Below are 26,240 nucleotides of genomic sequence, written 5' to 3'. Positions count from 1 at the left end.
GCTCCTCCGTCACCCCTGCGGTGCCAGACGTTGCGGCCGTCTGACGCCAGGCCTGCACCCGTATGCTTGTGAAACGTGTGTGTAGGCTGGGTTCCATATGTAGCGGTCCCCTCACGGCTACCCCATATGTGTATTCTTCCACGGTACCAGCTACCCTACTCGGCTAGCCCCGTGTCTTTCCCTTGACAGAGCCCGCTCTGTCGTCTCTGGGCGTGTTCTTTCCCCCCTGGGACCAGGCTGGAACCACCCCAGAGACTGCCATATGTTGCACTACCCTGCCAGGTTAGTCCTTATGTGTATTCTGCCACCTAGCCTTCTGCGAAGGACGTGGCCCCGCAGCGTACCATCTCCCGAGACGGGCACGCTTTCCCAGCGTTATCCAATAGTCACACTGAGTGGGTCTTGCAGAAACAGCAGTGACTGACCTCCCTGCTTGGAGCCCTGACTTCCGTACCATCTAAGACGGTCCAGTGCGCTCAAGCAGGACGCTGGAAGGGCCAGCGCCCTGGCGTTTTGGTAGGGATCCCAATTCGTCGGTCAGTTCCGACGTACGTCGAACGTGACCGACTGAAAGGGAACGTCTCGGTTACGTATGTAACCCTCGTTCCCTGAAGGAGGGAACGGAGACGTACGTCCCGTCGCCAGGTGCTGTGCTTCCGCTAGGGGGCCGAGTCACTAGTTCGGTTCCTCAGCAGAAAAAAGCAATGATCAAGCATTCCACTTCCTTATTTATACCCGCGCTGCGGGGCGGTGCGTGGAATGCGTGGATCGCATGCCAATCTCCATTGGCTCGTTTTTAATACACTCGAAGTAGATTGGTCTCTGAGATCAGATCCCAATTCGTCGGTCAGTTCCGACATACGTCTCCGTTCCCTCCTTCAGGGAACGAGGGTTACATACGTAACCGAGACGTTTCCTATTCTGTATCTTTCTGTTGCACTTGACTTAAATCAACAAACACAGTGGGACCCGACATATCTGAATTGCAAAAATGACTCGAATTAGCCGTTTTCTTTTTCCTATTAGTTATTGCTTTAAATCAGTCTAACGACTCGCCAAATCACTGAATCGATTGAATCAGTACTTGAGTAAACAATACACTACTGTGAATAATTTCCAGTCTGGTTTGTTATATGAGCTTACTGAGACTTCTTTTACATCCCTTTATCACAGAACATGTCAGTGATTAAGTGATTAAGCTATACACTTAATGAACACTACATACACTACATACACATACACTACATACACAAATCTCAGCCCTTCCAATACTGCTCCAACACACATACTGATAGTTTTAAAATATGTCTGAAGGACTGGAGTAGCTGGATCAGATGTGATCAGATGAGTTTTTCACCCCTGGAATACACTATACACACTATACATTTAATACAATTAAGAGCATATACAATTCCTATTTACGCACTGCAGGATGCAAGATGGCGCTTCTGAACATCAATCTACACTCACCTAAAGGATTATTAGGAACTCCATACTAATACTGTGTTTGACCCCCTTTCGCCTTCAGAACTGCCTTTATTCTACATGGCATTGATTCAACAAGGTGCTGAAAGCATTCTTTAGAAATGTTGGCCCATATTGATAGGATAGCATCTTGCAGTTGATGGAGATTTGTGGGATGCACATCCAGGGCACGAAGCTCCTGTTCCACCACATCCCAAAGATGCTCTATTGGGTTGAGATCTGGTGACTGTGGGGGCCATTTTAGTACAGTGAACTCATTTTCAGCTTCAAGAAACCAATTTGAAATGATTCAAGCTTTGTGACATGGTGCATTATCCTGCTGGAAGTAGCCATCAGAGGATGGGTACATGGTGGTCATAAAGGGATGGACATGGTCAGAAACAATGCTCAGGTAGGCCGTGGCATTTAAACAATGCCCAATTGGCACTAAGGGGCCTAAAGTGTGCCAAGAAAACACATCCCCCACACCATTACACCACCATCACCAGCCTGCACAGTGGTAACAAGGCATGATGGATCCATGTTCTCATTCTGTTTACGCCAAATTCTGACTCTACCATCTGAATGTCTCAACAGAAATCGAGACTCATCAGACCAGGCAACATTTTTCCAGTCTTCAACTGTCCAATTTTGGTGAGCTCGTGCAAATTGTAGCCTCTTTTTCCTATTTGTAGTGGAGATGAGTGGTACCCGGTGGGGTCTTCTGCTGTTGTAGCCCATCCGCCTCAAGGTTGTGCGTGTTGTGGCTTCACAAATGCTTTGCTGCATACCTCGGTTGTAACGAGTGCTTATTTCAGTCAAAGTTGCTCTTCTATCAGCTTGAATCAGTCGGCCCATTCTCCTCTGACCTCTAGCATCAACAAGGCATTTTCGCCCACAGGACTGCCGCATACTAGCCTGGCGTGGCCATACTCAATTCTAGTCAGAATATGAGTCTGGTACCGCTCCATTGAGCTTTGATTATGGGGCGTGTTTCAACCGAGACAGGAAAGACCTCAATTGGATAGACCCACAACCAATCAGAGCAACGGAGCGACGCGTAACGTTAGTTGTCAAATGTCAACAGAACTCAACTGCACTGTGTTACCAAGTCCGTGTTTTTCTCCATGTCCGCGGGTTGAAGCGACCCCAATTATGTGATTATATAAACCCAGGAATGCGAATTTTAGCAGGCAACCTTGCCAAAATAACATATTTTGCCAACCAAACGCCATTTTTTTCCTGAGAACCCCCCGGAAAGTTATTGTTTTGGGCTATAGTTTTGAGTAGCAATTGTGCGCGACATTGCAAAAACACTTGGAAACCCTGTCTGCACGCACGCTGGATTAAGTAACGTTACAAGAAAAAGATGAGTGTAAACGATCTTTGCCAGTAATAAAGTAATTTAAGGATACACAGAGTACTTACCAACACGATCATCGTTTCTGAGAGAAATAGTGAAGGTGAATGCATATACGAACAAGTTCTCCGTTTAGGATGAGAGCAAATTCAACCCAAGAGCCTTCGATGACATGGATGATTACGTTACTGTTGATCATCTGTCCATCATCGTCTAAAGCCCGCCCTGACAATTTCATTGGTCCGAACAGTTTCTGTTCGGGCATAATTCCTCCTCTATGGAGCGAGTCCAGACCGAATTGCCCGAGCAAAAAAAATTGTGGGCGGGGCTAAATTCGGCTGGCATCCAGGCTAGCCGCATACTGGATGTTTTTCCCTTTTCACACCATTCTTTGTAAACCCTAGAAATGGTTGTGCGGGAAAATCCCAGTAACTGAGCAGATTGTGAAATACTCAGACCGGCCCGTCTGGCACCAACAACCATGCCATGCTCAAAATTGCTTAAATCACCTTTCTTTCCAATTCTGACATTCAGTTTGGAGTTCAGGAGATTGTCTTGACCAGGACCACACCCCTAAATGCATTGAAGCAACTGCCATGTGATTGGTTGATTAGATAATTGCATTAATGAGAAATTGAACAGGTGTTCCTAATAATCCTTTAGGTGAGTGTATATTGAGTGATTCTATAATATTTGAAACACCTTCCCTCGGTTTCACAGACAAGGCTTAAGCCTAGTTCCAGACTAAAATGCATGTTTGAGCTGTTTTAACTGAAAGCAACTTGCACCGAAATATCTTAAAATATGTCTCAAGATGCACACCAGTAATTTCTTTTTTCTTTCCTAAGGCACATTTATAAAAACTACTTAAATGTCCTAATTGAAATAAGGCCTATTCCTGGCCTAATCTAAACCCTGTCTGTGAAACCAGGCCTTTAGGAGCCTGTTTTAGCTGAAGGTCAGGGACACGGTGGAAAGGTGCAATGCTCAACTTTTAGGGGGTAAAAAAAGAAAAATGAACTAGAGCGCAATAAAAGAGGTCAACTGAGCAAGAGGTCTTGCTCAAAATACAGGCTTATTGGACTTGAAAATGATCGGCGACTCAGAGAAGATTGAAGACTAAAGCACAAGAGGATACAGCATTTACTGCGCTGTAGAATAACACAAGGGAGACCTTTGAGATGAGGGTGAGGTGGTATATGAGCTCTGGGCATGAGGGGCTGAAGGCAATACGGAGAGGAATACAGAGTTCAGTGGAAAGAATCATGCTGTTCTTCAGCGTAATGAGAAAAATAACTTGTTGCGCCACATACGGCTTTAGGATCTCAGTTTCCAGTTTTCAACTACTTGAAATGAATGGCTTCGGATTTTCCGGCCGCCAAATGAAATGAATCAATCCAAATGCACAGGAACAGCATACACATGAAAACAGATGGATATCAGATACATTTCTCACATTAAAGGCCCGCTGAGTAAATCTGTAATGATTCATAATGAAAGAACCTTACACATGGGAGGCCGTTCCAGAGATACTCCATTAGGATGGCAATTATTAACTACTGCATTTAAACAGAGGATGTGTGAGTGGTATGTGTGCGCATGCATTAAATTAGACACATCCACGCCTCGGTATCTAACAAATATTGTGACATTCTTCGCCTATGATCAGCAGAGTGAGACTTGATATAATTAAAAGTCAGTGTCACATTTCCTGTGAGACACAGACTCTTTCCTCGCAATGGCTGATGCCTGTCTCTGTTGCATTGTGTTGATGAGGGTTATAATGCCTTCTTTTTCAGGAAGAGATTTCAGGAAGATCTGCTTTCCCGTCAAATGATCTTTAAAACAGCTTATTTACACATATTTGGAGTACAGTTTTTATGTTTCTCGATGTTTCTTCAAGATTTTCAGATTTGTTTACTTTTCAGTATTTTAAATCAATGTTTTCATCTTAGTATGATGGTATCATTTTTGTTGATTATGTTTATTTCAGTTCAGCCACTGTTTTTAGTTTCGCATCACTTTAGTTGTTTGTTTACTTTGTTACTCCTAGTTCTAGGCCTAGTCTACAATATAGGACAAGCCTAAAATGGATGACATGTAAGTTAAATATGTCTGCAAAGCAGGATAAAATATGCTCTGAATAAATCAGGACCTCATTACAGAGCGAGACACCAGTCTGCAGAACTTGGTAAAGCCCTAGGGAACCTGACACGGAGTAAAATAATGTAAGGCACAGCATTGCTCAGGTTAGCAGTTATCTGTCAAGAAAAGGATGCATACAAAAAGGGAAGTCATCAAAAAAATCCAGTGAGAAAGACTGTCGTTTCTTCCCAGGAAACAACCTCAAAATAGCACAGAGATAATTGGGAAACCCAAGATAAGCGCATTACTGTGACAAAGCAATTATGAAACATAATAAAAGGAACAAATGAGTGAATATTGTGTTTTATTTGTGCATGAGGTTTAGCTGTGAACAGTTTAATTGATTCTCAACGGGATATCTCACTCACCGATAAGGGCGGAGCGGCCGTCTCCCAGAGGGTAGCGCTGGTAGCGCGGCACAGGAAATGGAGGCAGTTTGTGGAATTGGGAGTGCAGCAAAGGCTCCAGTCTAGATGCAGATGGATCGGAGGGGTAAAACAGGTTGAAGATCTGTGAACACGCAGGCCGGAGCTGAGACACTGCAGGATAAAAACAAACGATAGAAATGGCAAAATCAATATGACTGAAGACGAAAATCTAATGGGAATGTCTGCCAGTGTTTCAAGAGGACAATGTGCTCTGGTCTTTAATTGGAGAATTTCCACACCAACCCTGGACGGCAGGAAGCACAGTGCGTCTCATGGCTAGCACCAATCCAAGAGGACTGCCCAGCAGAAAACAATCCGACACCTCAAAGTCAAAGCGACCTGGATTCAACATTATACTGGTGCTGCTGCTTGGTCTCAGGTCTGTTCCATCCTGTATCAAACTGAAGACACACACAAAGATGACATTTACTTCAAAAGTTATGACACAGAGTTTTTGCCTTTGGACGACTCTGAACATTCTGGGAGTTGTTTAAGCCACCCAGTATACCCAGCCAAAGCAAAGCACAATATACAGTGGTGCTCACGAATAGCTTACCTGCTACTAAGTGCTTCGACATAAATCCCGATTATCTGTTATCTGGCAAACTTTGGCAAATCCAACAATTATTTCTAAATCAAATTGGAATTGGAATCAGCTTTCTTTGTAAAAATGAGAGAGAAAAAATAAATTTGATCTAACCCCAATGGATTACAGCAAGAATCCTTCTGTTAGACAGTCAACAACTATTCATCTTTTCCTCACTGCCTTTTAAATCTCCACTAGCTGGGGGTATGGATGAGCTAAGTGATAAGTCTCCCTCAGGTCCAGCGCTATCAGTCCTGGGTGAGAATCAGTGCTTTTGTCCGGCACTTCTCTAAGCGGCCCTAAAGTGGCTGCACAAAGGCCCAAGATATAAAAACCTATGGCAAGATAACTTGCAATGCAAGGGCCGGTAATGAGAAGGTCACTAGATCAATCGTCAATATCAATCACTAGGCATCATAGTGCCCTTTTTTTGTTAATTTTTGCATATAAAAATGTATTTTCTACATGGTAGATAAAATGAGTTTGATCTAACAGCAAGTTTAGCAAAAAGAATATAAACATGCATATAAATATACAAAAATAGGTTGCACGTATTTCATGTTGTTGGTGAATTATCACTATATAAAACACTTTTGACAAAAGATTAGGCATGACACCTTTGGGGTAAAAATGCCAGATGCTTCAGGGTAATATTAAGCAAATTGTTTTGAAAATATCACTACAAGAAAATATACTGAATATTTCAGTATAATATACAGTATAATATTAAATATTACATTTTGGATATAAAAAAAAAATCCAATTTAAAATTACAAATTACAATATATACGTAAAATGTTGAAAATAGTTTCATAACATGAAATATATATTCAGAATAATAGTATAATATCATATATACATACATAAATAGTTTCAAATAAACATTCTGTCTATAGTTTAATATTATAATATCATAAAATATTATATTTTCCTGACTGGCTTATGGGATTCTTATTTGTGTTTACATTTTATTTAAAACAGTTAATGTATTCTACAATGACTCAACTTACCCTTTGACATGACACAGCTTAGCCCTAACTCAAATTTGCATAAGTAGAATACTTTATTTGATAAGTAATTTTATGCACAATGACATAAAAAATTAATTGAGGGTAAAAACTTGAATGCTACTGTTGTACACAGGAATTTTTGGAACTATTTTAATAAAAGAGCTGTGCTGCAGGTTTGTGACAACAGCAGTGCTGAGAAATCTCTCTCGACACATAAATACCCTAAATAGGATCATTTAGAAGATAAACAGTTGGATGTTTGGTCCTTTGCCACTGTGGCATTGAGCAACTTCTTTTGAAAAGGCATCGTTCAGTCTGCGCCTCATTCTCTCATACAGTACTTGCACACTGACTGCAGCTGTGACTATTAATAGCACTGCAACACGCAACATGCCATCGAGCAGCCAATATTGATAAACAGAAATGGGAAAAAGAGTGACACATTTATGGATGGCTTGGCCAGGGGACACATCTGGGTAATCTTGTTCTGATTTCTTATTGCCAAAAAAGAAATATATTCATTGATAATCCTAAAAATAGAGAATGACTAAGGATGATGATCTGCAACAAAAATAATAAAAAAAAATAATACCAGTTTACTTCCCTTCTGCCATTGTTTGAACAAAAACATAGTCCCACCTCAAACTCACGCTACATGTTAGACTGAAAATGCCTCTTCAGTGATTGTCTCTACATGGAGAAAATATTGTAATATAAACACTCACGGCATCATAAAACAGCATTTGGTCTCTGTTCTTGTATGCAATACCTGCTGAGGAATGGGTGGTCTCCATCATATGAGTCACTCTGTTTGCGGCTGAGTGGAGTTTTCCTGTTGCGGGTCTCACTGGGGGCAGATAGATCGATGTTGCTCCTGCTAAGACGTTTGCTGGAGCTCAGGCTCGGACTGACCTCAGGGTTATCCTGAGTATGTGGAAAAAGTGAGACAATCAGTTGAATAGAGTCATAATTTATACAAGTCCCTGTTTACACCTGGCATTAGGATGTGATTTGGTCAATCGTATCACAAGTGGACGACGCTAAATACAGGTGTAAACAGGGTCTAAAACATGTTGAGCTTAAAGGGATAGTTCACCCAAAAATGAAAATTTGCCGTAGTTTATGCAACCCAGATCATGTACAGATCTCACTCACCGAAAGTGAGAGCGTGCTCAAGGCTGTTGGACATAGTCCAAATACTGTTCGGTTTCTCGCACAAACCGATCGTTTCGTGTGTCGTCACGAGCCGCAGGGTTTAATTTGAATTTGTCTGTGCACGTTTTTTTTTGTTGTCTCTGTTTAGATTTTGTTACCATTCACATGCATTATACGACTGACAGACTGCAACGGTTGGAGTTAAAAATCTTCATTTGTGTTCTATTGAAGAAACAAAGTCACCTATATCTTGGATGCCCAGGGGGTAAGCAGATAAACATAAAATGTTCCTTTTTGGGTGAACTATCCCTTTAACCACTTTCGACCACTTCCAGAGGTAGTTGAAAACGCATTCGACCGGATTGATTTCTTAGTGTAGACGCTCATGTGGTCAAATGCGTTCGAAAAGCCACAATAGAACGCATATTCTCCGCCTACTGACCTTATGCGTAAACATTATGGGAAGCGCGAAAAACATACCAAGTACAATGTTCTCTCACCATTCCGGATTTCTAATATGCACTTACAGTGTTTGGAGTGGTCTTGTGGCTGTCAGAGCAGAAACGAAAGCTCCTGCTCTGTTTGTTTTTCCGTTCTCTTCAGTCGCTTTCATATGTAAATTGCACTAGTTTATTTTGTCCATTAGATCGAAAGATCTGGAAAAAACCCATACATTTACCCGCCCACGATGAAATCAGGACAGAAGTGGTTGAAAGAGGACAAAAGAGACTTAAAATATTAAAATGCCAGATGTAAACGGGCATGTGTCTCCTTCGTCTACTTGTGATCCGATCATCCGATTGACCAAAACGCATCTTAATACCAGTAAAAAGGACCTAAATGTGAAACTAATATAAGTGAGTGCTGAAGTAGAGTGTCAAATAAAGTCTGCCTGGTGTGACTGATGTTCTGTGCTCGCTGAATATCACAGAAATGTGGTTGGAAAACCCACAGGAATTTGCTCATAAGTTGCTCTTTCATAGCTCAGAGGACTAAATTGAGCTCTCAGTGATGTTTCTTTATCGAATTTGTCTCAGAGCGTTCAGAGATGGAAATAGACACCAATGAGACAACTGTCGACATTCAGAGTTAAAACTATAAAATAAATGCAGATAGAATAGCTCAGATTATTTCTCTATGAATTTTAATGAGACATAATGGATACTGAGATATTAAATATTCAGGCTTTGATATCTTGGCATATCTGAGCAGAGTTTGCAACGTTGTTGAGATCTCATCTACAACTTTAAAGATGTGATACTAACTAGGCGAAAAAATATAGAAGCAGAAGACTTTAAGCAAATGCCTCCATTTGTTCTCCAATAAAATCTCATTGCAGTCTAAGAGAAAAAAAATAGACATTTCAATTGTAGAGATGCAAAATATATCAGTACTCTATCTGTTATTTGTAATTTAATTACAGATTCGTAATTTATCGGTATCAGTCGATACTGGACATTTCATTGTGAATGCACTATTTATCTATTTTTTACCTTTAATTATTTTGATAAAAATTGACAATTAGGACCCATTAGTTAACGTTTATTCATTAACTAATATTAACACTGAGCAATACATTTGTTACAGTATTAAATTATATTTTTAAACTGTTCATTATTAGTTCATGTTAGCACAGGTTCCTAATAATATCAACAAATACAATGTTTGATTTTAATCATATTAGTAAATGCTAGAATCAACATTAACTAAGATGAATAAATGCTTTAGAAATATTTTTCATTGTTAATGTAGTAATAATAAATAATAAAGTAGTAAACTAATGTTAACAAATGCTTATTGTAAAGTTACCTTTTTATTTTTCCTACTTACAAAGCATGTAGAGGTCTGTAATTTTTATCATAGGTACATTTCAACTGCGAGAGACGGAATCTAAAACAAAAACCCAGAAAATCACATCGTATGATTTTTAAATAATTAATTAGCATTTTATTGCATGACATAAGTATTTGATCACCTACCAACCAGTAAGAATTCCGGCTCTCACAGACCTGTTAGTTTTTCTTTACGAACCCCTCCTGTTCTCCACTTATTACCTGTATTAACTGCACCTGTTTGAACTTGTTACCTGTATAAAAGACACCTGACCACACACTCAATCAAACAGACTCCAACCTCTCCACAATGGCCAAGACCAGAGAGCTGTGTAACGACATCAGGGATAAAATTGTAGACCTGCACAAGGCTGGGATGGGCTACAGGACAATAGGCAAGAAGCTTGGTGAGAAGGCAACAATTGTTGGCGCAATTATTAGAAAATGGAAGACGTTCAAGATGACGGTCAATCTCCCTCGGTCTGGGGCACCATGCAAGATCTCACCACGTGGGGCATCAATGATCATGAGGAAGGTGAGGGTTCAGCCCAGAACTACACAGGACAGGACGACTGCACCGTATTGAGGGGAGGATGGATGGGGCCATGTATCGCGAGATCTTGGCCAACAACCTCCTTCCCTCAGTAAGAGCGTTGAAGATGGGTCATGGCTGGGTCATCCAGCATGACAACGACCCGAAACACACAGTGTATCAGTGTATCAAATACTTGTTCTCCCAACTGTATATATATATATATATATATATATATATATATATAATATAATATAATTAAATAATATATAATTTGATACTGTACATTATAAAGTTGTGATGCCCTTTTGTGAATTCCCTTTTAACATTTAAAATGATTGATTCTATTTTTTATTTATTTTGTCAAAATTATATAGAAATGTATTACATTATTTATTATCAACAGCATTTCTACTAAAAGTGATTCACTCAGAACCACTCTGAGACAAGAAAGAAAAGAACGCAATAAGTTATAGATGTGTTTTCCGTGTTTAAGAATTACATACCTTTAAGCTCTCTGTGCTGTTATGTCGGCTCCTGTGTCGTGGGCTGTTGCTGAAACAGAGAGCATCGAAACACAGCACACCTCCTACACAGTCACCCAACAAACACACCTGTACAAAACACACACACAAACTAATTCAGCCAGAATCAGTGCAGCGTTATTGCATGCAATCAACACTGTCAGGCAAATCTCAGGATTGCATAATGACAGCTCAATCTACAGTGCAGCCTGACAATTTAATTAATCATACAGAAACAACACAGCTGCAACTCTAGCGCTTTCCTATTTGATATTGATGAGCACCACTACGGTGAGCTCAAATAATGTATAGATGCTCCAAAAACAAACAAATCCACAAAGTCTAATTATCAGTGTCATAAAAAGCCCACAAATTTAATATGCAAGGGCTAATATGCTATTTGAATAGTCCGGCTCCCTAGAGAGTCAACACTTGACTGCGGTCACCACTTTTCATGAAATCATTGTGACTCCTAAATTGACAGGAGTGTGTTATTGTATTAATCATGTGAGATTATGGAGTAAGACGAGTGGAAAGACCCCCTCCTTTTCGTCTGTTTTGAATGACTCATCACTGATGAGTCACTATCCCTGCCACAGACTCACACACCCTTCCCAATTGTTCAATTCATCACACAAATTTGCCACATTGACCAACAGCTGCTTGATTTGAAAGGGACTTCTGTGTAAGCAATGCTTTATGCATGGATCTTTTTCCCATGGCTAATAAGACCGCACCTTAAGATTGTTGGGCGCTCCTGAACTCACCTGCCCTGTGAACCCCTGTCCCTCTGGAGACTGCAGAAAGCTGTGGTACACCTGGTTGGCCCGGGCAATCACGGTCGCAACAGCGTCTTGGTAGTGTGGAGCAGCTATGGCGAGCAGCGGTAAAGCGGCCAGAGGTAGATGGTCTACACTGCTGGACACGCAACTCTCATCGTAGCTATAAGGGTTCAGACTGTGGAAGAGAAAAGCATGTTAGAGTCCACACTGATGGCCCCGTGGCAAAGCAACTGACACAAAACTTTTTTGTTTCACTACCTTTCCGAACTTTAAGAGATTTAGTTCCCAAAACACTACATCAGCACGTTTTTTTTTAATGAGCAGTTTGGCAGGTGCCCCAATACTTACCTAAGTTGATGCCACTCATGTATGACAAAGTTATATCTCTTTTTAAGGAAAATGCATCTTAACATAGTAGCCAGTTTCTAGTCTGACTAAACTGGACATGAGCTAATCCAAGCTGTTCATAAGTTGGTACAAATTGGGCATTAGCTGAATAACCAGCTACTATGTTACAAAAACCAGCCTGACTACTTTAAATGAGTAAGATCAGCAGGTAGCTGGTTTGTTGTTTATACAAGATGTCTACCAGCTAACAACTAGCTCAGATGAGCTAATAACCAACTCAGATGAGATAATGACCAGCTCAGACTAGTTGATGACCAGTTTTGACTAGCTAGAATATAATCATACTACCTAATTACCAGCTTGATCCAGCTAATGGCCATCTTAAAGCAGCTAGAATAGCTCATTCTACCTAATTACCAGCTTTGACCAGCTAATGACCCACATAGACCAGCTGATGAACAGTTGTACTGACTAGATAATAAGCAGCTTGAACCAGCTTATGACCATCTTAGATCAGCTAGAATACCTGGGCTGTGTCCGAAATCACCCCCTATACCCTTAAATAGGGCACTATTTGAGGGGACAGCCATTTGTAGTGGTGTCCGAAACCATAGTGTCACATAATCCCACAATGCACCGCAATAACGAGTGTACAACTGATGTACGCTCAATGGCTAGAGAATACCCATAATGCTTTGTGAGAGTTGCCGCTCTGAATTAACTCCCGCGTCTCACCAGGAGATGGCGCCCGCAGCTGAATCAATCATCCATCCATTTTTCAAATGCACTGGTCCAGCGTAATATCATATAGGTATACATTCCTTTTTAATTGATTATTAAATTGTTTAATTACAGTTTATCCAAGCTAGTTTCCATGGCAGAGTAAATCTTTTCATTACTACTGGAGCTGTCAATTTGCTATGTTTCAAATAATTATCAAACAGCAAGCAGAAAATGTGAAAGTGGTAGCCTTTGCGGAGCACTTAGTGTCCGAATTCACTCACTCGTTTTCATTCACTCCTCTAGTGGACTATATCCTCTAGTGGAGTAATGTAGGTGTATGTATAGGGGGAAATTTCGAACACAGCACTGGACTAACTCATACTACCTAATGAACAGTTCAGACCAGCTGATGACAGTTTTGACTAGCTAGAGACCAGCTTGAACCAGCTAATGGTAAATGGACTGCATTTATATAGCGCTTTGAACAGACCCAAGGCCACCAAAGTGCTTTACATATTGCCTCACATTCACCCATTCATTCACACATTGACGGCAGTGTTAGCCATGCAAGGCGCCATCCAGCTCGTCGGGAGCAGCTGGGGTTAGGTGTCTTGCTCATGGACACTTGGTCAGATGGAACCAGGATAGAACCACCAACCTTCCGGTTAGTAAACAGCCTACATGAACCACTGAGCCACTGCCACCCCAGCTAATGACCATCTTGGACCAACTAGAATAGCTGGACCAGCTCATACTATGATCTGCTTGGACTAGCTAATGACCACCTTAGACCAACTAATGACTAACTTAGACCAGCTAGAAACTGATTACCATGTTCCAATATACACTGTTAACAGCAAAAAAGTTGGGTTTTTCAGCAGGGATGATTAAAATTGTGACTCAGGTCAGAGAGATGACAATGATACAATGCAAGAAGAGAAATTACGGAGCCTGTCCAAGTACCACTGAGCAGACCAAGGTGCTTTATCATGCTGCTCTGCATGAGTCTGCATGAGCCCACAGCATAAAAAAAGAGAAAAGTGAAAGACTGCCCTGCCCAATATTGTCACCTTGAACAGCTGTGCTACCCCCAGAGCCATTGATCAAACACAGCGATTAGTGACCCAAAGACTCTGACAGAGAGAGAGAGAGAAGAGAGAGAGAGAGAGAGAGAGAGAGAGACAGAGAGAGACAGAGAGAGAGAGAGAGAGAGAGAGAGAGAGAGAGAGAGAGAGAGAGAGAGAGAGAGAGAGAGAGAGAGAGAGAGAGAGAGAGAGAGAGAGAGAGAGAGAGAGAGAGAGAGAGAGAGAGAGAGAGCTGTGCTTGGGGTGAGAGTACTGATGACAGCCTCTTTACAGCCCAGGCCAGGACTGGGGCAAGAGTTTGAGGAAACCCAATCAGTGGTCTAAGTGTTAGGATTGTGCAAAATTTGGAATTTAATAACTGGCTTACTCTCAATTCACGAGTTGGAATTTGAATTAAATATCCATCCATCCATCGTTCTTGGTCCACAAGGCCAATAAATGTTCAAACTTCAGGTTTACATTTTTTTAACTGGCAAATAAGGCTTTATCTAGTTTGACAAACTGCCCTTCTAAAAAATGATAGTTAGAATTTTAAATCTTTACATTCAAATTGCAATTCTGCATTCTGTTTGCTACCTCAATTCAAATTCTATTTACATTCAAGTACTGATTCGGAATTTAACAGGCATTCTCAATTCTAATCCGAATGGTGCCAGCCCCTGGCAACAAAATGGCAAAGCAAAAATATGAAACTTCCCAGGTGTGTAGTTGTGATAGGCTGCTGCTTGGTGAAGTGTGGCACAGGCTACTTGTGATAAATGACTGTTGAAGGTGATGCCTCCAAGTGGAAATGAACAAGTCCCAAATGGATCTGTCTGCTGGAGACCTGAAATAGTAGTCAAGCTCCTTTTATCATCCTGTTGTCTGGGGGAACTATGTAGCTCTAGAAGGACTGTGAAGGAAGTCGCAGAGGAGTCACTTATAATGACAACCTCATTGTAATCAGTCTTCGGTGACATCGTCTCGTGCTTCACAAAAGCAGGTCCCATTTACATTGTACTCAGCAGAGAAAGTCTGCTTCTCTTTTTCCCCTCTCTCTTATGATCTACTGCTATTTTTCCTGTAGTATTCTTCATTCAACATGCAGAAATTTCCTCATCTTTACCCTGACTCCTTACAAGGCTAGGCTAATGCGCTTTGACCCAGTGTGAACAATAGTTCCTGTCATATTTACATGAACTCTCCTGGTTGGAGAAGGACACAGCCATTACAGTAACAAGCCTGTAGACCAGGGGCCAGCCCTATTAGACACGCTCCACAGCAGGAGAGGGTTCAAAGAGCACCTCCAAACCACTCAGTATGCCCCCTAACCGATTTTATTATTTATTTACACAGTCTGTAATTAATGTTTGACCCATGCTAGCAGCTGGCATTGTTGCTGAGGTGCTGTTTTACCTCACTAATACGAATATGCCAGGCTGGGTAATGAACCTGTCATCTTTTTTTAAGGGTAAAGACTGTCCTTTCTGAGACTTTTTAGTGCTCACTCTCAATAGGTCGCTCTCAAGTGTAGCTTTGTAGGCTGTCCATCACAAATGGCTGTCCTTCACAAATTCAAATGGCTGTAGTAAAACAGAATAACATTTTAAAACAAACCACGTTAAAAAATGTAATATGAAGAAACCAGACCAAGGCTAAACTAACATGATACATTTTATTTTTTATATTTTCTGTGTTGCGAGTGTTAGCTATACAGCCAGTTGCTAATGTGTTCTGAGTAGTACATGTCAATATTGTTGCTAGGGTGTGATAGGTGGTTCTGTGTGGTTGCTAGGTGGTTACTTCAGTCAAAAGAGCCCATTAAGCCCAAGCGAGTCTCTGCTCCCTTCATCGCTAGGTGAGAATTTAAAGTCAGATTGCTTTGAAAAGTAATAGCACACCTCCTCTCAACAAGCCGAATGACTTGACGTGTTATTCTGTCCACAGCAAAAAAACAGCATCTGAAGAACTGTTTTCTGTCAAAAAATGTCTTTGTCTTTAAGATGCCTACACTCTTTACCTGAGGGAACTAGAAAAATGCTCACCAGAAAAAAGAAATTGTTAGGAAGAGGCATAGAAATTCAGAGAGAAGAGAAAACATCTGTTTGACATCAAAAATATTGATTGAATGATCTAGTTTGCCTCACTTCAAATTATTGTCTTTCTTTTGAACTTTCTATTCAGATTCAAAATAAGAAAAATGTATCATGGTTTTCACAAAAATATTTTATTTATAAATATTTTGATAATAAGAAATGTTTTCAGCATTTAACATTTCAGTTGGTCATCACAAGAATAATTTACATTTAAAAACAATATTAAAATCGAAAATATTTTTTAAAAATTGTAAATATATATATAACAATATTATAGTTTTTACAGTTTTTTATCAAATAAATACAGTTTTGTTGAGCATAAGAATTCAAACTTTTGAATGGTAGTACAGTTTGAGTCTACCATATAAAACAACAGTCGAACTTAGCCCCGCCCACAACATTTGAGGTCGGGAAGTTCGGTCTGGATCCATTGTGGAGCAACTATGCTCGAACCAGAGCTGTTTGGACCAATCAAATTGTCAGGGCGGGCTTTATACGATGATGGACAGAGGATCAACAGTAACGTAACCATCCACGTCACCAAAGAGCAATTGGGTTGAATTCGTTCTAATCCTAAACGGAGAACTTGTTTGTATGCATTCACCTTTACTATTGCTCTCAAAAATTATGATCGTGTTGGTAAGTACTCCGTGTATCCTTAAATTCTTTTTACAACACTGGCAAAGATCGTTTACACTCATCATCTTCTTCTTCCGTGTGTGCAGTTGAGTTCTGTTGACAACTATGCGTCGCTCAACACGTCACTTACACCATTCCTCTGATTGGTTGTAGGTCTATCCAATTGAGTGCAGAGGCATTTTCTTTCCTGGTTCGGTTGAAACACGCCCCATAATCACAGCCCGATGGAGCAGTATCAGACTCATATTCTGACTAGAATCTATTCATCTTATGAATATCAAGCATAAATAAATAACATAAGCATTTATCCATCCATCTAACATTTTACTAATCCTACCACCCTCATTAACGATGTTGGCAAAACTGACACAGAAGTAAACCCTGTACTTTCAAAGACAAAACCTTCCAAGCCTACTTATAACAAATGAAGACCCTTGTACTTCCTGCTAGCCTTCTCCACAGGCGATGGCTTCTGGGTCTCAAAATAACCGCACTCCAGCTGAGGGGGGTGAGAGGAAGGAGTTTTGATCAATAACCCACCTTTAGACTGCCAAAAAACCTCTTGCAAATACACAAGTGGGAGCTGAAATCTAACCAGACATTCACAAACACTGCTGGATGTAAGAAATACATCTGTTTGAAGATCTAATTTGCAGGGGAGTCATAAGTCTCATTTCTGTTCATAAAGCATTAGCTCTCATTAATGGGAACTCTCTTCCGACCATTAGGGCCAATAGGGCTCAGATAAAAGATATTTATCTCAAAAATACATCTTTCTATCACTCAAGCGACATAAGATTTGTAAATGGTACATATTTCCTCTTCCTTTCCATGATGTTAGGCACCTAATTCATGATGCATCGACCACAAACAAATCCATTAGTTTACAACAACAGCTTAGGGGTGGGTGATATGACCAAAATCTTATATGACAATATGAGTAATTTTATTTCACGATAACGATATATATATATCACAATACAGATATTTTTGCTTTAAATAAGGTTAGAATATCGATAATAGCTGATAAGCTTTCGTGACCGCGCAGCACAGTAACATGAGCGTAACCATAATAGGGACGATACTAGTCCAAAATCTCTACCGGTTATCAAATTTCTACCAGTTAATCTTGTCTACCGTTATATCGCCCAACCCTACACTGTAAAATCCAACAGTTGTTCTTACTAAGACTTTTTTAGTAAACTTTACTTAATGTCCAATAATTTGTTGACCTTACTTAAAACAAGTAAGTAATCTGAACTATTTGCATGCTATGCCTTCGTTACTTAGAAAACTCAAGTAAACATTACTTGACTGGTTTGAGTACCATTTTGCCAAAGCAAAAAAACAAGCGGGTGGACGGGCGGACGGGCAAAGTGTTTTTGAGGCGGGGCAATTTTTTCTAGACTTATCACTCATTTCCTCCACCATAATTGTGATTAGTGTTCCCTTTGGTTGGACACTTGGAACTTCATTCATATTATAGTAATTAACTTCCTATTAATGCAGCAATGCAACAAGAAATTGATTTCAAAACAAGGGAAGTAATATATATATATATATGTATGTATATATGTATATGTATATATGTGTATGTATATGTATATGTATATGTATGTATATGTATGTGTATGTATATGTATATGTATATGTATATATATATATATAAAATATTTGTCCATTAATGATATAGAACTTAACTATTTTTCATGTCAAATAATGACCTTTTAACATTTTTTTTGCTAATATTTATGGCATAACCTTTTAATTGAGTTGATATAATCCCTCTATGTTTGTCACAATATCATTTGACCATGCTCGAGTGTGTCACACACACACTTCAACATTCAGCATGCAAAACACAACAATGGTAACAAGGATTTTTTTTTATTTATTTATTTTTATTATTAATACGACCTTTACTATTTTACTTGCTGTCATTATTGGGGTTATACTGACAAAAGGCAAACATAGCAAAACGAAGCAATTAATTTATTCATGCCACAATGCACTCTGGGAGTACACTTCCTCAGATCCCAGATAGAATTAAGTTGACAAAACTCAAACGGTTTAAGTAAGAACAACTTAATGCAATTAAGTAATGCTTACTTAATTGAATTAAGGCAACAAATTTGCACAATTTAATTAAGTAAACTGAACTAATTAGTTTTTACAGTGTACAACAGCTCTACATTTTTTTAAAGGTGACATTAAAATACTGCACTATACCAGTAAACTAAAGTCCATAACTATAAATAAAATACCAACAACATGCTTGCTTGCTGATGAAGCTTTTACGAAATAAAGTAAATAGTTACTTACATTTTAGACAATATTAGCAGTTTGCTCTGCCAATGAAAATAGTTCCAAACAAAAGCACAGCATAAAGTGTTACATGTCTTTGAGACACACACAGTAATGGTGTTTTGAATGAATCTGTTTTTGAACAAATCGGTTGTGTGGTGGAACAACAGCTCTCGAGTTGTGGTTTGAAGCATAGCTTCTTGTTTTTATGACGTGGACTTAATAAAACCTTATCTTGAGCAAAATAAGCATGCTGAAATTCAGTAAAATCTATTTAGAAAAAAAAATTTTTATTTAGAAAATATACAAATGTAATTTACGTCTTTTAGCTTATCAAGAGATTTAAAGCAGTTTTTGAAGAGTGCACGCTCTAGTACATAAGAATGAACCTATGATTGAATCAGGAAATAAAGCAAAATAACTGAGAAAAAATTAGAATTAGTCCTCAGATGACATTTCCATAATGTATAGCAAAAACTGTAAAAGCATTAATTCTCAAACGGATTCATTAAAAGAAGTTATTTCTCCACCACATCATTAACCAACATGGTTGAACAACACATTTGTGACAATACGGTTTCAAGAAACAGTCGTGACTAGCTAGTTGATTTCTTCAATGATCCATCAAACTATGTTAGTTAAGCAGCGAGTTATGTCATTGTACGAGAAATTGTTGAGGGAATGATTCAATGACTCACTCGTACCTGAATTAATCAGCATCTTTGGACGAATCAGTTTATCACTGACAGTCACCTGTCGCCACCTACTGATGCAACCAATCACATCTCCACACTAATGCAAAATCGAGGACCAGAACTAAATGTTGTATAAATGTTTTATATCATAATATTACTAACAACAACAACAACAACAACAACAACAACAACAACAACAACAACAAAACAAGTGAGAAGGAAAGAGTTACAGGTTGTAACCCCAAGCACATGAAGAATACTGAGCAGACTTGCACCATCAACGCTCACAGGTGGTACTGTTCCAGAGAGACGAATCAGTGTGCACCTCCTTCCTATCTGAGCTGTGACAGAGCCCCAAATTGTTTTACTCCAGGAATCACGTATTGAATTGACTCGCACACCGTGCTTTGGTGAGAGAAAATCAATGTGGAAGCTTTTTTGCCAGAGTTGCTAATTGGAAATACTGTGTGGAGGCGGCAAACACAAAGCTCCATAACATTCCGCCCCTCCTTTGCTTTTGTGTGTTTTTTTCTCCACAAACACTAATGCATGTTTGAGTGTTTTCTGTGTATGAGACGCTGCTTCATACACACACTTTAAAGCCACATCTGCAAGCACACCTCATTAGGAGAGGGAACTCATTTCACTCAGCCATGATGGTTTGGCAAGACTGCCACAGGTCTCAAAGACAATTCCCAAAGCTCTTAAACAGAGGAAATGAGAACATGCATGTATGGCAGGTGTACTGACAGAAGATGTGTGTGCTATAAAAGAGGCACTAAACATGCAGTGAGCTGTTTACGTCTGGACTGTCTGTCAAGGGGGAGAGAACAGTGAGAGCAGTGAGCCTTGACTGAGTGATTCTCACAAAAACATGCCAAGGTCATATTTCAACCTAATATATATATTGGGCCATAATGTTTATCTTACCAATTATCTCATATTAGTACTGAAATGTTTTACTTCAGTGTTTCTGTTCAATTCTCAATATTCTAAATGATGATTATCAGATTCTCTTGACTATAATACAGTAAAACAATGACTTTAATAATGAATAATACAAAATTAATTAAATGAAAAAAGAAACTGTACAGAAATATTGCCATGATGTATAAATTAGGGCTGAAACAACTAAAATGTATAAAATCAATAATCAATAATGAAAATACAATATTTTGCAGAAGCAACCCCCCCCCCCCTATTATTTAACTATTATATATTCTAAAAAAAGATGAATAGACCGTTTTCACAGACTGTGACGACATGCTTTAACGGTCATCAATATCGTAAATCCTGCAAAGTTTTTTGTATTTTAATTATTTTTTTTTATGTATGTGCATTTATAACACTAATACTTTGTATTATATTACTTTTGCATCAAATGACAAAAAACAAGTTACCGCTGCTGTGAGGGTGTTTTCTAATACAGCGTCTGGGAGTGGTGGTAAAAATTAACATCTTTCTCTCTTTTCACTGCTGTTATCAATCTCACAATTTTTTCTCTCTTTTTGAAAGTTTTGAAATCACTATTGTGCAGTTTTTCTTTTGCTATTTGAGCAAATGGGGACACAAAAAAATATATTAAATTGATATACTCTCATTCACTGCTATTAAAAGTTAACCCAACTATGACGACTTCCGTTCTGAGAAACTCGGAAATGTGAAAAGGGTCTATTGACAAAACTAGCAGATCAAATATATTAGATGGGTTATTTCATTTTATATATATATATATATATATATATATATATATATATATATATATATATATATATATATATATATATATATATATATATATATATATATATATATATACATACATACACACACACACACACACACACACACACACACACACACACACACACAAAAACAAAGAAGAACTGCAAGAACACAAATGTCCAGCTGCAAAAAAAACAAAAAAAAACCTTTGCGACAGGTTTTGTTTGATTCACCCCATTGTTTAGTTCTCACTGCTGCTGTCCAACAGGCTGCCAAGCCCCAGCAGAAGATACAATCAGCTACACGTCTCTTCCTGGAGCACAGGGAGCCTACTGATGTTGTTTTGGCTGATCCTGGGCTAAGTAACAGCGTAAACTGACCACCTAATGCCTTCATTAACCATGTCCAAAGCAAAAAGGAAGTCATGTTGACGAAAAGAAAAACCCTATTGTATGATTCTGAAGCATGTATAAATGTGTGTTTTTGTGTATTCTGTATCCAGGGAGGATGATTATGACTTGCAACAATTACTCAGTCTCTCCCAGCAGGCTGATGTTCTTTATTATATCACTTTTATTATATCCACTTTCTCAGTACTGGACAAATGCAGACAGATAGGCATAAAACTGGTCATGGTTTCTGCATCTATTCCTTTGTCCTTTGCTCAGGTCGGGTAATACTCACTGCAGATCCAGCCGCTCTGAGCACTGAACCATAAAATCACAGCAAAAGAGCAAATGCAGTTTGTATGTCACTCATGAACAGGGTTTATCATGTTAATCTCCGCGGTACCCCAGTGATCGACATTTTTTATTAGGCTTTGTGCACCATGGGAGCGGGAAGAGATTGTGATCAAAGATCCTTTTCTGCTCTGTTTGTTCTTACTCTATGGAGCTCCTCCATTTTCACTGCTTCACCCAGGTGATGACAAAGACAGAACAAACTGTCACAAAAGGCCTAAAGCTATAGAAGAAATAACTCAGAAGGGCCCCGAGCCACTGAGCTCTTGAAGCGATGGGTCTACTTTCACGGCTTAAAGGAACTCTGTTCATTTTAAAGGCTGATCCTCACAGAAAGCATTAGCGTTACATGCTTACTTAGGGCTGTCTTCTTACTTCTTCCTTATAAACGAACAGCAGCAGAGGGCCTAAAAAAAATTCATTATGTTTCGTCAAGCAAACAAATCATGCTAAGCCTAAGCTTTGTATCTTATCTGCACTCTTGTTCTACCGGCATGAGATAAAGAGATGCTGTGCAAAAGGCAATGCAATTAATATGAATTATTATGAATTCTCCTAACCTTGGGAATTGTTTTCAGGACTTTTTACAGAGAAAATCGACAAGAAAAATATAAAAATGTGTGATAAAAAATACTGCATTCCCTTCTGGACTTTTCAGAGTGAAAATTAACAATTAATAAGAGCAGTGGCCGTAGGGGTGATGAATTTACCTTGTAATACACCGTACATTTAAAAAAAAATAAAATAAATTAACAATTTTATTCAGCAAGGATGCTGATCATAGATTTGATCATAAATTGATCAAAGGTGACAGTAAAGACATTTATAATGTTACAAAAATATTTAATTTCAAATAAAAACTGTTATTTTGAACTTTCTATTAATCAAAGAATCCTGGAAAAACTGTATCACAAAAATATTAGGCAGCTAATACTATGTTCAATAATGATAATAAAGAATGTTTCTTGAGGACCAAATCAGCATATTAGAATTATTTCTGAGGGTGATGTGACACTGAAGACTGGAGCTGTTATTTTAAATTGTAATTTGCAAAATGTATGTTTTCCTGTAAATGCAGCCTTGGTGAGCCTAAGATACTTCTTTTCAAAACATTACAACAATATTAACAACTCAAGGGCCCTATTTTAACTAACAAGATTACTGAGTGCCCTGTTGGTTACAGTTTTTACTTTCTTTTTATTTATATTTTTTGAACAATTTCTTTATTTGTGAAAAATACTGAAATAGGTATATCGGCCATCAACCACCCTGCTCTCAACAATATCGGCATTGGCATTGGCGTTGGCCATCAAAAAACAAAATATTGTTTGACCACTAGCTCAAATACTCGTGAATTAAACTTGAGTTGCTCAGCGAGTTCATAAAAACAACTGTCAAGAACAACTGTAACTGAATCTGTCAGCATTTCCACATAAAATAAGTTTCACGCATTCAGCCAGTTTCACCTATGGGTGTTCCCATGACTTCAGAACAAAACATCTACGTATCTCATTTCATGGTTTATTTGCACAATGGAGCAAAACACTGCATGGCAGGAAATGCAGCCAGTCCACTCCAACCAGTTACAAAACAGTGCAGTTGAAAGGAAACAGCGATGGTATCAGATGATAGCCTTTATTTTATACACAATGATATTTACTTCAATGAATACCATGGCACATTTCCAAAAATAACATGGTCATTAAAAGTTGCTTTCAGTAATATCTACTTACTTTGACACAAGACAGAAGGCCTCTGCGCATACGGCTGGGCACGGCACCAACTTGATGACGACATGCTGGGCTGCAGCTTGGAAATGAGCTTGAGATACTTTCTCCAGCACTGAGGACAGCGTGTTTACATCTGCGGCCTTTGCTCCTGGCTCTCCACCCGCCGGGTCCAGTATGTTCCCCCCGTGAACCACCAGCACCAGCACATGTGTTTGACATTTCTTCTGGAGGACAAGGGACATGAAAAAGTCACAGCACAATATTATAGAAAAGAAGACAGTACAATACTGAATACTCAAAAAGATAATCTTACCTCAGCCTCCTCTAGACCATCAATGCTAGTCTGAGGGACACATTTTTGCCTCCTTACACGGTACAGACTCTCTGAGCCCATTAAGGAAAGAGCATGAGATGGATAGATGGGGATACATAGAAAAAAAAGAGAAAAAGGGTGATTATAGTCACTTTGCACAGATGCACAGCAAACAAAACAATGATTATCGATCCTTCAAAGCGCACTCCTCCGCCTCTCTCATTAACAATTTTTTTACCCATTTTACCTTCCATTTATTTTCTTCATAGTAGTACGACACAGAAAATGTTGTGCCATCATCAAAACCCCCATACTGGTACCATCATATTTCAAAACAGGTCAATAAGAAACAGACAGAGCTTGGGATTTGTATCAGGCAAACTCTTTCATTTTGATGTCAGCTGGTGTCTGACATCAAAAATAAATAAATAAAAATAACAAATTACACATAAGAGGAAGTGAACAGGACCAACAAAATGCTTTTTGGTGTCTCCGAATCTCCAAATAAGACTGCTGGCCTTCAGCCAAAGTCATTATACCTCACCTTCACCATTGCACGCTCTATTTTTTTTTCCATTTGTAGCTTCCCGCTCCGTTCTGCCATCTCATTCTCACACTCTCATGATCTAGCGCTCCTGATCTGGCTGGCCTCCAGTCATTCTGACAGCATGGAGCTTGTGCCCATGCCTTCTCAATATATTCCAATTATATTCTATTCTATCTAGACTTCGAGGAATTCAAACCCCTTTACATTATAAAAACAGTATTTACTACATGCCTTCTAAAACCAGTTGGATATTTGACAATGGCAAACTAATGAATAATGAAAAATGTCTGGTTTTCTTTTCTTTTCCCACATTACTCCTCTCATTATTGTCAATTCCAGTTGTTTTTTTCAATGATCTAAACGGCAACAGTTATTGAAGTCCAATCCCATCATTCGGTAATGAGAAAACATCATCTGAAAAACAGAGCCAGTTAAGAGTTTATACAAACAAACACTGGATTGATTCATAATCCATCCTTTCGCAGACAAATGTGGGAAACCGCACGTATTTTGATCACCAAGATGATGTCATGACAACCCTGAGCTGTTATGACATCAAACCGACTGAGTCGGAGATAGACCAGACTACTTCTCTTAATGGCATTTTCATTCACTTCTAAATCACTAGGTCTCCAAGGAGCAATTGTGTTCATTGAAAAGCTGTACCCAACTGCAGAAAACCCTTCCAATAGTGAGAGCCTGGGCTTAACCCAACAGCAGGCTTTCATTCACAGCCGCGCCATACGGAAAACAGCCGGGGCACAGAGATGAGTTCTCTCCTGTGCTTAACACTGTATACTGCCAATAAGCCGCAGCAATTTTCAGGCTAAGTGACACTTTCTTACTAAAGCCTGTCTGACTACATCCCCAGATGCATGTAAGACAAACAGATTCAGGTCACATAATGAGCCATATGGATCATAAGACAGACAGACAGACAGAGATAGACAGACGGCTAGATACAGACAGACGGATGGACAGTGAGGTTTTAATGAAATTCCACAGTAGGACCTTAATGATCGGCCAGAACGGCAGAGCGGCAAACGCTGAGAACTCCCACAGTTTAGTTTCAATTGGGCTCAAAAGGTGAGAAACTGATGGCAAAGAGATGGGGAGAAAAGGATAACAAGCAATAAGGACAGGACAACGAAATGACAAGGTGGGTGCAGTTCAAAATGAAAGACCAGAGTATTGATTCGGCTCCCCCATTCCTCACAGCCTGTGCTCCAGAATGCCACTTGTCCATAAATGCAGTGGGGACATTTTGTTCTTATTCACTCTGCTCTGGAGTTGCCCGTGTCTCTCTTGCTTTAGCTCATGTCCTCTATTTCCCACAGCAGCCCAGTCACCCAGCACTACCCCTGCAGATTTATAGCATCCTGTAGAGAAACACAGAATCAGCGGACAGGGAAAGAGACAGTGCAATTAGAGAGAGACACAGACAGGGAGGGCATGTGAAGAATGTGATAGAGAAAACAAGAAAGAGAAAGGAAGAAAA

At 39.3% G+C, this 26,240-nt stretch overlaps 1 protein-coding gene across 1 annotated transcript in view; it reads right to left on the bottom strand.

The window, feature by feature from the left end:
• Positions 1 to 26,240, bottom strand: part of pitpnm3 (PITPNM family member 3) — a 99,359-nt gene that overhangs the window by 20,119 nt on the left and 53,000 nt on the right. The window contains exons 4-10 of the mRNA XM_079824221.1: positions 24,196 to 24,266; positions 23,886 to 24,106; positions 11,804 to 11,993; positions 11,019 to 11,126; positions 7,763 to 7,917; positions 5,641 to 5,798; positions 5,338 to 5,508 (exon numbers count right to left, since the gene is read on the bottom strand). Of these exons, the coding sequence (XP_079680347.1) occupies positions 5,338 to 5,508; positions 5,641 to 5,798; positions 7,763 to 7,917; positions 11,019 to 11,126; positions 11,804 to 11,993; positions 23,886 to 24,106; positions 24,196 to 24,266 (1,074 nt within the window). The remainder of the gene's footprint in view (positions 1 to 5,337; positions 5,509 to 5,640; positions 5,799 to 7,762; positions 7,918 to 11,018; positions 11,127 to 11,803; positions 11,994 to 23,885; positions 24,107 to 24,195; positions 24,267 to 26,240) is intronic.

This window comes from Gobio gobio, assembly GCF_949357685.1.
Source record: "Gobio gobio genome assembly, chromosome: 8".
In the NCBI taxonomy this organism is placed as follows: domain Eukaryota; kingdom Metazoa; phylum Chordata; class Actinopteri; order Cypriniformes; family Gobionidae; genus Gobio; species Gobio gobio.
The sequence above is the reverse complement of the archived record's forward strand: the minus strand, read 5'-3'. Positions and strand labels throughout refer to the sequence as shown.